Genomic DNA, 12,111 nt, shown 5'->3' on the forward strand with positions numbered 1-12,111 from the left:
CCTTTTCTCTTGCTGCTTTTAAGATTCCTTATCCTTAATCTTGGGCAATTTAATTATGATGCATCTTGGTGAGTTTCTTCTCGGATCTAACTTCTTTGGGATATTCTGAGCTTCCGGGACTTGCATGTCTATTTCCTTTGCCAGATTGGGGAAGTTGTCCTTCCTTATGCTTTCAAGTAAGTTTTCAATTTCTTTTTCTTCCTCTTCTCTTTCTAGCACCCCTATGATTTGGGTGTTGGAATGTTTAAAGTTTTCCCAGAGGTTCCTAAGCCTCTCCTTAATTTTTGAATTCTTATTTCTTCATTCTGTTCTGGTTGAATATTTATTTCTTCTTTTTGTTTTAAATTGTTGATTTGAGTCCCGGTTTCCTTCCCTTCACTGTTGGTTTCCTGTATATTTTCCTTCATTTCACTTTGTATAGCCTTCACTTCTTTCTTTATTTTGTCTGTACTCAATCATTTCTGTGACCATCCTGATTACCAGTGTTTTAAACTCTGCATCTGATAGGTTGGCTATCTCCTTAGCACTTAGTTTTTTCTTCTGGAGTTTTGATTTGTTCTTTTATTTGGGCCATATTTCTTTGTCTTGGTGTACCTGTTACATTGTAAGGGGTGGAGCCTTATATATTTGCCAGGCAGGGCAAGCCGCTTCCTGAGTTGTGGTGCTGTATGTGGGGGAGGGGTCAGAGAGGGAACAATGCTGCTTGCTTGGCTTTCACCCCAGTTTGAAGAGACTGGCAGTTCCTCCTGCTGCCACAGCTCCCACAGAATTTTATAGCCAGAGGTTCTGAGGCTTTATTTTGCCAACGCTGAAACCCTGGGTTGCTCAGTCTGTCTCACTCCACAGTTGTTCCTACCAGTTTATCTGCATGCTAATGTGAGACTTCCCAGTTCATCAGCCACCACCTTGCCACATGTCCTCTCTGCTCCTGGTGCCTGTCTCTGCCCCTCCTAGCAGTCTGGACAACTGTTTCTTTAACTCCTCAGTTGTTAGACTTCCATACAGTTCGATTTTCTGGCAGTTCTGGTTGTTATTTGTTTTTAAATTGGTTGTTTCCTTCTTTTGGTTGTGCGAGGAAGTGAACCCTATCTTTCTATACCTCTATCTTGGCCAAAAACCACAAAATTGATTTATATTAACAAAAAATAACATTTAATAATTATGATGGTATACTAGAAAGAGAGCAATGTATGCTGACATAAGCTTTCTGGGAAACTTCCTGTGTAATATAATACCAGGCCTGAATCCAAGACAAATAGTGCCATATATTTAGCATATTGTTTAGCCATTAGGATATATATATATACCTTTGCTAAAGTTATGAAATCAATAACTTACTTGGATTCAAGCAACTGAAGTATTTCTGGAGTATTAAGAAGTCCTTCAGATGCAAAAAACACATAGGGAATCTGAATATCCAAAAGAAAACCACCAAAACTATCCGGCAAATTGCTTCCTAAATAAGAGAAAATTTATAAATATTTCTCTTTTTTCTCATCCCTTGGCTCTTTCTATTTTTTTATTAAACATGAGAATAACAGATATATCCAAGGAATAATATAAAAAATAATACATATTCATTGTAAACAATTAGAAATCGGAATAATGAAAGGACTGAAGAATAAAATAAAAGCCATATTTTATCCTACTACCTAGACATAAACAGAATTAACAGATTTACTAAAACTACCATATACTAAAAACAAAGTTTAGTACATACTTCCAGACTTTTTTCTATATCTTTGCTTATATATACTCATACATGTACACTCACTTAAAAAGAAAAAGAAAAAACAGGATAATAATATGTGTGGATGTTAAAATCTGCTTTATTCACTTAAGTGAATATTGGGCATTTGCTATGTAAATATAAACTGATCAAAATTTGAAATTATGCACAATAACCCATAAGGAATGATACAGCTCAATAAGGAAAGAATAAATGCCTCAAAAGACAATGGATATAAACAAGCAATTTACAAAAGAATGGCTATACAAGATCAATTCACATATGAAAATACATGAATAATCACCGATGTACAGATACACACAACTATAAAATGTTTTCTAACTATAATTTTGTCAAAGATTTAAAAGATTAGTGCCGCCTACTTATTGTAAAGATAAGGGAAAAATATCCTCTCACACTTTCTGTGTAAATATAAATTGGAATAGTATTTCTGGAAGGATATTTGGCAATATATAAATGTGTCTAGACCTTTGAGCCAGCAATTAATTTTATTTCTTGGAATTCTAATTTCTTAAGACATAAAACTACTTTATCTTACAGTATAATAGTGGAGAATTAATTGTAAATGTTTCAAATAATGAATTGGTTAATTAAGTTCATCTTTGAGAGAATGAATGAAAGAAGCCTCTAAATATAAATGAGAATGCTTATCTTTTATCTTTTCTTGGGCCTGTGTTTCAATTATTTAATCAATTTAGCATTTAATTCCAAATATCAAAGATTCTAAACAATAATTATGGTATATTTTAGAATTGGGTTGAGATGACTCAATTCAAACTTCCCACCCATGCTTGAAGAGGATACAAAGTAACTTATGACAACTGTTGAAAGAGAGATGTGCTGGGAGTAAACATCTACCTGCTTTTTAATTTCAATGGTCTGAGAATTCACAACCTCAGGCATGTGAGGTGAGAAACACCAAGAAACCAAAGGATATATGAAGTGGTTTTAGACTCTTTCCTAAGTACTTGTGTATAATACTTTGTTGCTTATTAAAACTTTTCTGAATCAATCAATATATTATTATATAATTTTCTCTAAAATGTAATAAAATATTATATAAAATAAAAGTACCAAATTGATATTAGATAAAATTGTAATAAATTTTGTTATTACAGGTAAAATTTAGAAGTTAAAGGGATGAAGATAAATATAATCAGTATAGTTTACTTTGCAAATGATAAATATGAAGTAAGAGATAATTAGAGAACTTGTTCAATGTCATATAGATAGTGGTAAAATTAGAACTGAAACTCAAGTCTTATGTCATAGCTTATTCTCTTTCCATTGATCAGAAACAGAAAACAAAAATTTTACATCCTGGTGGAACAAAAAATTTTTTGGTTTATATTCTTACTCTTTAAAACCGTGTCTGGAAGAATCACTTTAAAGGCCATGAATGGAATATTCAATTTTTCACAGTGTTTAGTCCAACAAGAGTTTTCTCCATGGTTGTATTCCACCACAAATGAGAAATTACTCCAGGGGAAATCTGCTCCAATACATTGATTATGTACTACTACACAGGAACTTGTACTGAAGACAAAAGAAAGCCAAGAAAATGGAATTATATTTGTACCATTATTTACTTAGAATGCTAAAAGATAACTGTTTTTGGTGTATTTTATTCTTCTCTAATCTATGCCTACTTATCTTAGAAAAGCACTGGTGTATTTGCTGTTGATTTGTTCTCCACTTGTGTTAATCTCTTTTATTTTTATTTTTTGATGGTCACACTTTTTTTAACCCAAATATGAAAAACTGTAGATTACTCCACATTCTCAAATGCAAGGGTCCTTAATATTATTATTACCTGAGTCTTATCCATAGCATATAAATCACCAGGAGAAATCAATCCCATTTTCCTACAAATGTAAGGGTTTAATCTTTGAGAAGCTATGTAATACCATATTATCTAACAACTGTGAAATGGGGATACTTTTTTCTCAATGGGCTTCATAAGTGATTTGACAACAACAAAAAAGATGGATATTTAATTTATCTTCACCATGTTTGAATTTCATATAACAGCATGTACTAAAATTAAAGTTCTCTACCACTGCTTTCTGCCCTGAGTAATCTAGATAGATAAAAGGTAAAAGGTTATCCATGTATAGCTTTTATGAACTTCTATTTGATTTACATCCTCTTTTTTTTATTATTTAGATCCAATATTAGAAATAAATAATTTCTAGATAAAAGAAGGCAAAATAAAAACAGTTTTAGACAAGTCAACACTAAATTTATCACTAGCAGGCCTCACTGAAAGAATTTGTACTTTTGTACTTCAGGATGAGAGAGAACCCAAAACAAATGAAGGAAATATAAGAAACAATGCTGAGCAAAAAAAAAAAAAAAAAAAAAAAAAAACCTAGTAAAATCTTGTAAGTCTAAACAAGCACTTTCTGCACTGACAATGAATGACAATAATAATGATTGTCTAGGGATATTGAAGCAAGATTGAACTAAAATTCTGGACAACAGCAATATATAACACAAGCCAATGAACTAAATTAAAATGCTCTATGTAAAGCATTTTTCGGGAAGAGGGAAGAGACATTGATTAACTTCAGATTTTATTGACGCTTTTATAAAGGTTAAATTCTAGGAGAAATTGTGCTTTTCCTGTGGAATTTGTGTGTTTGCTCCCCATAGATGAAGAAATACATTCTTACCCATCTAAAACATCTTCAGATTCCAGATAGTCTCTTCTTTTGTTTGAATGTAAGACAGTCAATGTTAAACCTATCAGAAAAAAATAGTAATGAAAGAAAGGGGTATTTTTTCAGTTTTTCTTTCCATTCTAACCCAAGGACATGCTTATTGATTTTTTTCAGAGACAGGGAAAAGGAGGGACAGACAGAAAAAAAGTCAATTTTAAAGAGAAACATCAATCAGTTGCCTCTCATACATACCCCGACCAGGGACCAAACCAGCAGCCTCAGCATGTGCCCTCACTGGGAGTTGAACACATGACCTTTCAGTTTATGTAATGATGCTCCAAACAACTGAGCCACACAGGCCAGGGCTTTCAGGGGTTGCTCATATGTAATTTTTAGATGCGTCATATATTTCACTACTACAAAAATGAATACAATCTGAGGGGTTATTTTTCTAGGTCTAGGGAGCAGAAAGTCTAAACTGTAGAAAATATTTCTGGTATGTGTGTATATTGTGTGTAGTATGAGCATGGGAGTTCTGAATTTTTTATGTAAAACAATAAAATGGATCAAAAACTTAATTTTAAAATGACCAGGTAAAACCCACTCACCAATTCTGTGCAGTTATTTTTATTTTGCTAAAAATCATGGTAGACTTTACCTTCTTTCTCTAGTAAAAATTTAAGTACATAACTAAACATCAAGAGACTGCATTTCAATTTATATTTCATGTTACTAATTTTTAAGAAAATATAATAAACAACAAAAAATTCTGTATCCACACATATAGTTAATTTTTTACAGATATAATTGATTTAAGAATAGCTAATTCTAGTTAAAATAAATTCTACACTCCATTAGTGTACTCTTTCGACTGGAAAGTTCACAATGGTATGATGTAGTAATGACCAAGTAGTACTTAATAATTTCATGGTTACTTGAATTGATATGACAAGTTTTAGGAGCAATAAAAAGGGAGAGAGTATGATTTCTCTTTTATAATTTATAAGGTTATATTTTTAGAAGCTAATCTCCTTTTAAATAATAATGATTTGTATTAGCTATGATTCCAAAGAAGATTCCTTGCTGAGGGCATTACGAAGATCTGGCAAACACATAAAATGATGGACCTAGCTTCTACCTGAGAAAGACACAGGGGAAGCAGTTATCATCTGGGGAAAGCTGGGTTTCACTTAAGATACGGAGGTGAAGAAGAGTTTACATATAAGCAATGGGTTCCACAGCACAAGGTGCAAAGGGCTGGCAGAGGGGGCAGTAGGGGGCAGAAGATGAACTGAAGAATGACAGTGGAACAAGAGAGACCTGGGTTCGAATTCTGATTCCCTCACTTAGTACCTATGAGACTTGGCATACTACATCACCTTTATGAACTTTAGTTTATTTGTGAAATAGAGTTAGTAAGACCTATTCATAGAGCTGTTGTAAATAGTATTGTTTAGCAACTAGTAGATAGTCAATAAAAGATATCAATTGATAATAATATACACATTATTTAAATTTAGCATACATTATAGCATATTTATATTGCAGATGTATAGTCCAGATTGACTGAAAAACTTGTTACATACTACTGAGTTATTTACTTTTAAAGGATACATTTTATGGTATGTCAATTATATCTTAATTTTAAAACTTGGTTTAATCAGTACATTTTTATGTTCAAGAATGTTATCAAATGATGCATGATTAAAAACTGCCTACCTTCCATTTTGTTAAGGATTTCAATGAGCAAATGTTTTTCACCATCTGAGTCCATTCTTATTATAATCAGCACCTGACCAAACATAAGAATTTCTCATATATATATATATATATATATATATATATATTTGAATAATTATTCTTTTCCATGGTTTTGCTACAGTGACAAAATAAACTTAATTGGTTATATGAAACTAATGGCAATAAGATCACAAAGTAAATATTTGTGTTGTAAAAGATATCATGCTGAAATACAAAGGAATAAATTCTGCTAAGATCAAATATTAACTAGAAAAGAAATTTGCAGTAGGACATTCTTAGCATTCTTCAAGTATTCCCATACAGGTGATTCTATCTAGACATAAGTTGTCTCTCCCTGTATTATGTGAATTTGTTGGAGAAAACCAATGATTTGCTGCTATACTTTCCTATCCACCATTGCAGTTTTTCTTTTTGGTGGGGCGAGGGGAGAGTGGAAACAACAAATCAATTTCAAATTTAAATTTTTTACCGATTGTTTTACTTTATATTAATGACTTAAGCAAGTTACCAAGTAACCTAAAGTTGGGGATTAAAATATCGGAGGGCCAGAGAGAAAAAAAAAAGGCCAATTTGTAACCATATTTTATGTAAAACATCTGAAATGCTTTTGTGCTTGAAAAGATTTTAAAAAGCATTTTCCCTTAAATAATTATGAATGCCACCATCATGTACTTGAGGCCAGGTGAGCAAAAATTTCCAATATAATCCAAGGCATAAAATAAGTGTTTTTTTTTTTTTTTTGTAGAATCACATCAGATGAGATTTTGGCTCAATATCTAAAGATAAATTATTGTAATTTTTGATATTTGGAGAAGCAATCCATAGAAAACTGTGTATAATAAAAATTACTTTTAAAGTCAAGACATATGAATAATGACACAAATCATCCTTTCTCTGGGTCTGATTTTCTTCTGTTCACTTAGTTAAGAAGAAAACTGTCAAGGGACCAAACAGTATAGACTATCTTATAATTTCAAAATTAAGTGCAAAAAAGTATCTGACATTCAGTTCTTATTTAAGCTAAGTACTGTTGTCTGCTTTATTCTAGTACTTGCCTTCATTTGCTGTTCACTTTGCATCCAATTTAGTATCTGACATTGTAATTCTTGTATTTTGTAGTTGGTTTCAGGCTTTCTTCCTTTAATAAATTGTACAATCTCTAGCTGTCTCCAAATGTCATCCAAATAGGAAGCTAAAATGCTTTTGTACACATCTTTTGCATTTGACAAATACCCTGTTAAAAACAAAAGTTAGGGGGAGAAAACATGACTTTTTGTTCCTTGAGAAACTCCATAGTAAAAACCAGAAAGGAAATAACAGTCATAACACAGACAAAAAAAGAATGAAAACTTCCTTCAATCCTTTTCTGATTTTGAAACGGTATCTTAGCCTTGAAACTTGCAGTTTGCAAGCTTGGGAGAAGTAGCAAACACAGCTTGGACAAGATACAGAATTCTGGAAGGGACCAGGGCAGGCAGCCAGACCCCCACAGGCCTTTCTTCTGCACTGGAGAGAGGGAAGGAAAGGAGGACAAATAACTTGCTCTTTGATTTCGGGAGGTTTAGAGGAGTAAAAAAAGCCCTACACTAAAAAATGTCTAAGGCAGTTAGGCTATTCATTATGGCTTGGCACCTAGGGCTTAAGAAGTTAGCTTTCTCACAAGGATTTTATTTTTATAATATTCTTCAAGGTAGTCAAATAGTAATGCCAAAGTTTAATTTAGTAAATGCATTTCTTTGAGGAGCAAAAACAATTCTAGTATAAGCTCTCTGGTCTCACTTAATCCTAGGGTAAACTGTACAGTACTTAAAGGTGAATATGTTTCAAGCAATCCTTCTACTATTTCTCTAATTCAAAGTTTTGATAAGTATTGAGCAGAAGTAAATAACAAATGTACTCTCTCTATAGCACAGGGGGCTCAGATATGCTAGAATCTGATATTCTGCCTTACTATTATACTTTAACATCAGCCTAGCTGTTAGCAGGGCTAACAATCTTTTATGGAAGCCAAAAAGTCTAATGAAGACAGGTGACTAAATACGCAGAAGGGCATGTGACACTATACCCTTATACTAAGTCCAGGTACTGTAAATGAGAGATATAGCTCCCAATCCTTACTGGTCTGGGGATGAAGATAAGAAAAACTGATCCAGCATCAACACCCAGGTGGTTTAATTGGCAAAGAAAGGAAAAACACCATGCTGGACTTTCTAAGAGTAGCTGTAGTTTAGTTATAATACTTGGCTAGATGACATAATAGTTAGCCAAGTGTTATAACTCCTAGTGTTATAGAGGGAGTATAATTATAACTCACTGCTGCTCAATAGTTATGTTTAGAGCCATGGGTTAGAGAAATAATATTTGTCTGGGTTACAGATAAGAAGAAATGCCTGGGTCAGAGATCAGAGAAAATTATTTTCACTTTATATTTGAAATAGTTCCTAAAAACTCTAAATTATAAAATAATCCTATAAGCATACCATTACTAAACAAGTCTCAATAATTCTGTGATAAGGGGCTAAAGTGGTAATGTAGTAAGATATTTTAATGATTCTGATAGTTTAGAAAAGATTTCCAGAATCATAAAATTGTCAATAATTGAAGTCAGTTTTAATCACTCAAGTAGTTTATATCCTCATTTACATACACAACCAAAAAATGCAAAAGATCTTACTAATAATTTAGTCATATTTCATCCAGCAAAGATTAAAAGCCACAGACATTCAATAAGGGCCTAAAATGTATATGGCAACATGTCATCTTACACTAAAAATTAATGCATGATAATGATTATACTATCAAATATGCTTAAAGCTACCAGGACTCTGTAATTCAGGACTAGATGAGGGAATCCTAAACCTATATTTTAGGTGATGATAGTTGTTATAATTAATTCCTTTTAATGAATAGAAACAAAGTAAAATATCTATTTCATTAAATTATGTTAAAATGTATATAATATTTAACACAGAAGTAAAAGAAGCTATGTAGTTTCTTATAAGTTTCATCTTTTTTAGAAAATTTAAAGTTACTTTGGATAAAATATTTCAATAGGAAGAAAAGGAAAATTGAAAATTTCCCCCACCGACCCAATGCTGCGTCCAAGCTACAGGTTAAAAGGATATCGCGAATCGTGACCAGAAGGTGTAAGAGACCTGCGTGCTTGAATGTCATTTCTCTGTCATCATTTGTACCTAAGTAATCAAAAACAAATTTAAAAACATAGGATATATATTAGAATTTTAGAATATGTATCATAATGTTTAACATAATAGCTAATATTTATTATGGAGTGTTTACTATGCCAGGCTGTGTATAAGGTGGCTATTTCATTAAATTTATACAATAACCCTATCAGGCAAGTTTATTATGGTCCTTATTTTATGGGTGAGGAACTAGTTTTAATGACATTAAGTAACTATCCAAGGTCAATTTGTGAATAAATGGTGGGGCTAGCATTGAAACCCAGTCAGCTAACTTCAGAGCTCATAACTCTTTTTGCTTCCAAAGAATATTTAATTATTTCTACTCTCGGTAGGAAAAAAGGTCAATGACTTCTAGTTACAAAACAAGAAAAAAAAATTAAACTCATAGCTTGCCAACTGGTTAAACTAAAGGTAAAGAATCATAACCTAAAGCAATACCTTTGAATGGAAGTAGACACCTGAGAATATTTGTCTAAAGATATGACTTAAAAAAGAGACGTATTCACAGGGACAAGCCAATTGTCTTCTGATGAAGACAGCTTGAATTTCACTGTGTACAGAAGTAAGGGCAAGAAGACAAGATTCTAGACCCACTGCCCCAATTTAACCAGAGAAACTCTGGTTTTATATAGTTGGATCCCGTGAAATATTTAAGAGAATTCTGCTACAACATTTGAAAATTGATGATCTAATCAATAAAGATAAGGAAAATATGTAGTAGTTAACTATTGGGTATCAAAGGCAACAGAAAAACTGACTATGGGTAATATATCCATCCCTGGGAATGACCTGTGGAAGCAAATCAATCATCACCTGGATGGGATGAGAACAGAACAGAGAAACCAGATTTGATTTTTTTATTCTACCCTTAGGAGAATATTTTTTACAGTGTAAGTCTGCACCTGATGAATTCTTCCAGCTTTAGTATGTCTGAAAACATCTTTATCTCACCTTGTTTCTGTGATATACAGGGTCCAGCAGAAGTAATGCCTGTGTGAGTGTGGTTCACAGGGTAATAATATGGGTGTAATAATTTATAGTTTTAATTCGAAAATTTCACTTAAAATATCATATGGCATGCTTGAGTGTGATATTGTTATGTTACAGAATTACATGCTTATGACTTTGTAATTAAAAAAGTGGGCTATATTTGTGCTGGACTCTGTATTTTTACCTAGTATAAAAAACTAGGTTGACAGTTTTTTTTTCTTCCTTGGTATTTTAAAAATGTCACTCCACTGTCTTTTTCACTTGCATTATTTCTGATGAGAAATATGATGTCATTCTTATCTTTGTTTCTCCAATGCAATATAGTTTTTTCCTGTGGCTGCTCCTACAAATTTTCTATTTATTACTGATTTTGATCAATTTGATTATGATATGCCTTGGTGCAGCTTTATTATGCTTCTTGTCCTTAGGGTTCATTGAGTTTTTTTGATCTGTGGGTTTGTAGTGAAATTTAGAAAGCTTGTGGTCATTATTTCCTCAAATATTTATTCTTCTGTTTACCCTTATTTTGCATCTTATTTGAGAACTATAATTGATAGTATGATAAAATATTTGAAATCATTTCGCAGCCCACTGACACCCTTTTGTTTGTTTCTTTTTGAAAATTTTTTTATCACCCTGGCTGGCATAGCTCAGTGGATTGAGCGTGGGCTGCAAACCAGGGTGTTGCAGGTTCGATTCCCAGTCAGGGCACATGCCTGGGTTGCAGGCCATGGCCCCCAGCAACCGCACATTGATGTTTCTCTCTCTCTCTCTCTTTCTCCCTCCCTTCCCTCTCTAAAAAAATTAAATAAATAAAATCTTAAAAAATTTTTTTTTATCTACCTGTGTTTTATTTGGGTGTTTCTATTGCTATAACTTCAAATTAACTAACATTTTCTTCTGCAATATTTAATCTGCCATTAACCCCATCCAGTGCATTTTTCATCTCATACATTGTAGTATAGTCTCTGGAAGTTTGATTTGGGATACAGTTATAAGTTTCGGTGTCTTTCTCTGGTGATGCTAACATCTTTGTCAGTTCTGAGTTTGTTTTGATTGATTAACCTCATTACGGGTAGTGTTTTCCTGTCTCTTACTAAGCCTGATAATCTTTGACTGAATGCCAGACATTGTGGATTTTACCTTGTTGGGAGCTACATATTTTTGTATTTATATAAATAATCTTTAGCTATGTTCTGGGATGCAGTTAAGTTCCTTGGAAATAGTTTGATCCTTTGGGTCTTGCTTTTATAATTTGTTAGGCAGATCCAGAGCAGTGCCAAGTCTAGAGATAATTATTCCCCACTACTGAGGCAAAATTTTCCTAAATACTGTACTTAATACCCCACAAAGTATGAGTTTTTCTAGACCAGCTGGTGGCTTATTCTTTGCTCTGTGTGAATGCACAGTGCCATTCCATCCAGCCTTTCAGATGGTTTTGTTTCTGCAAGGTCAGATAGTTCCCCAACCTCGCATATACTCTGTGATACATATTTTGCTGAATACTTGAGGGAGATGGAGATTCTCTGTAGATCTCCAAGACTCTGTGCAAAGCTCTCTGCTCTAATACTCTACTCTTTTAACTCTAGCTGCCTTGGTCTCCCTGGCTTCCCTGTTCTGTTTCCTTAACTTGGTCTGCCCACTGGCTCTGCCACAGACACCTGTGTCTTGGCCTGGCAACTCTTTCGAGGCAGTATCCTAGAATGATGGTAGGACTTGCCTCACCTGTTTGCCATGTGTC

General features: G+C 33.2%; 1 protein-coding gene across 1 annotated transcript in view; it reads right to left on the reverse strand.

Moving 5' to 3' along the window:
* The window catches only part of SHOC1 (shortage in chiasmata 1), a 63,527-nt gene that overhangs the window by 15,032 nt on the left and 36,384 nt on the right, over positions 1-12,111 (reverse strand). Inside the window, 6 exon segments of the mRNA XM_036022049.1 lie at positions 1,339-1,456; positions 3,108-3,286; positions 4,426-4,495; positions 6,133-6,205; positions 7,230-7,408; positions 9,264-9,368. Of these exon segments, the coding sequence (XP_035877942.1) occupies positions 1,339-1,456; positions 3,108-3,286; positions 4,426-4,495; positions 6,133-6,205; positions 7,230-7,408; positions 9,264-9,368 (724 nt within the window).

Source organism: Phyllostomus discolor, chromosome 3 (assembly GCF_004126475.2).
Source record: "Phyllostomus discolor isolate MPI-MPIP mPhyDis1 chromosome 3, mPhyDis1.pri.v3, whole genome shotgun sequence".
Lineage (NCBI taxonomy): Eukaryota > Metazoa > Chordata > Mammalia > Chiroptera > Phyllostomidae > Phyllostomus > Phyllostomus discolor.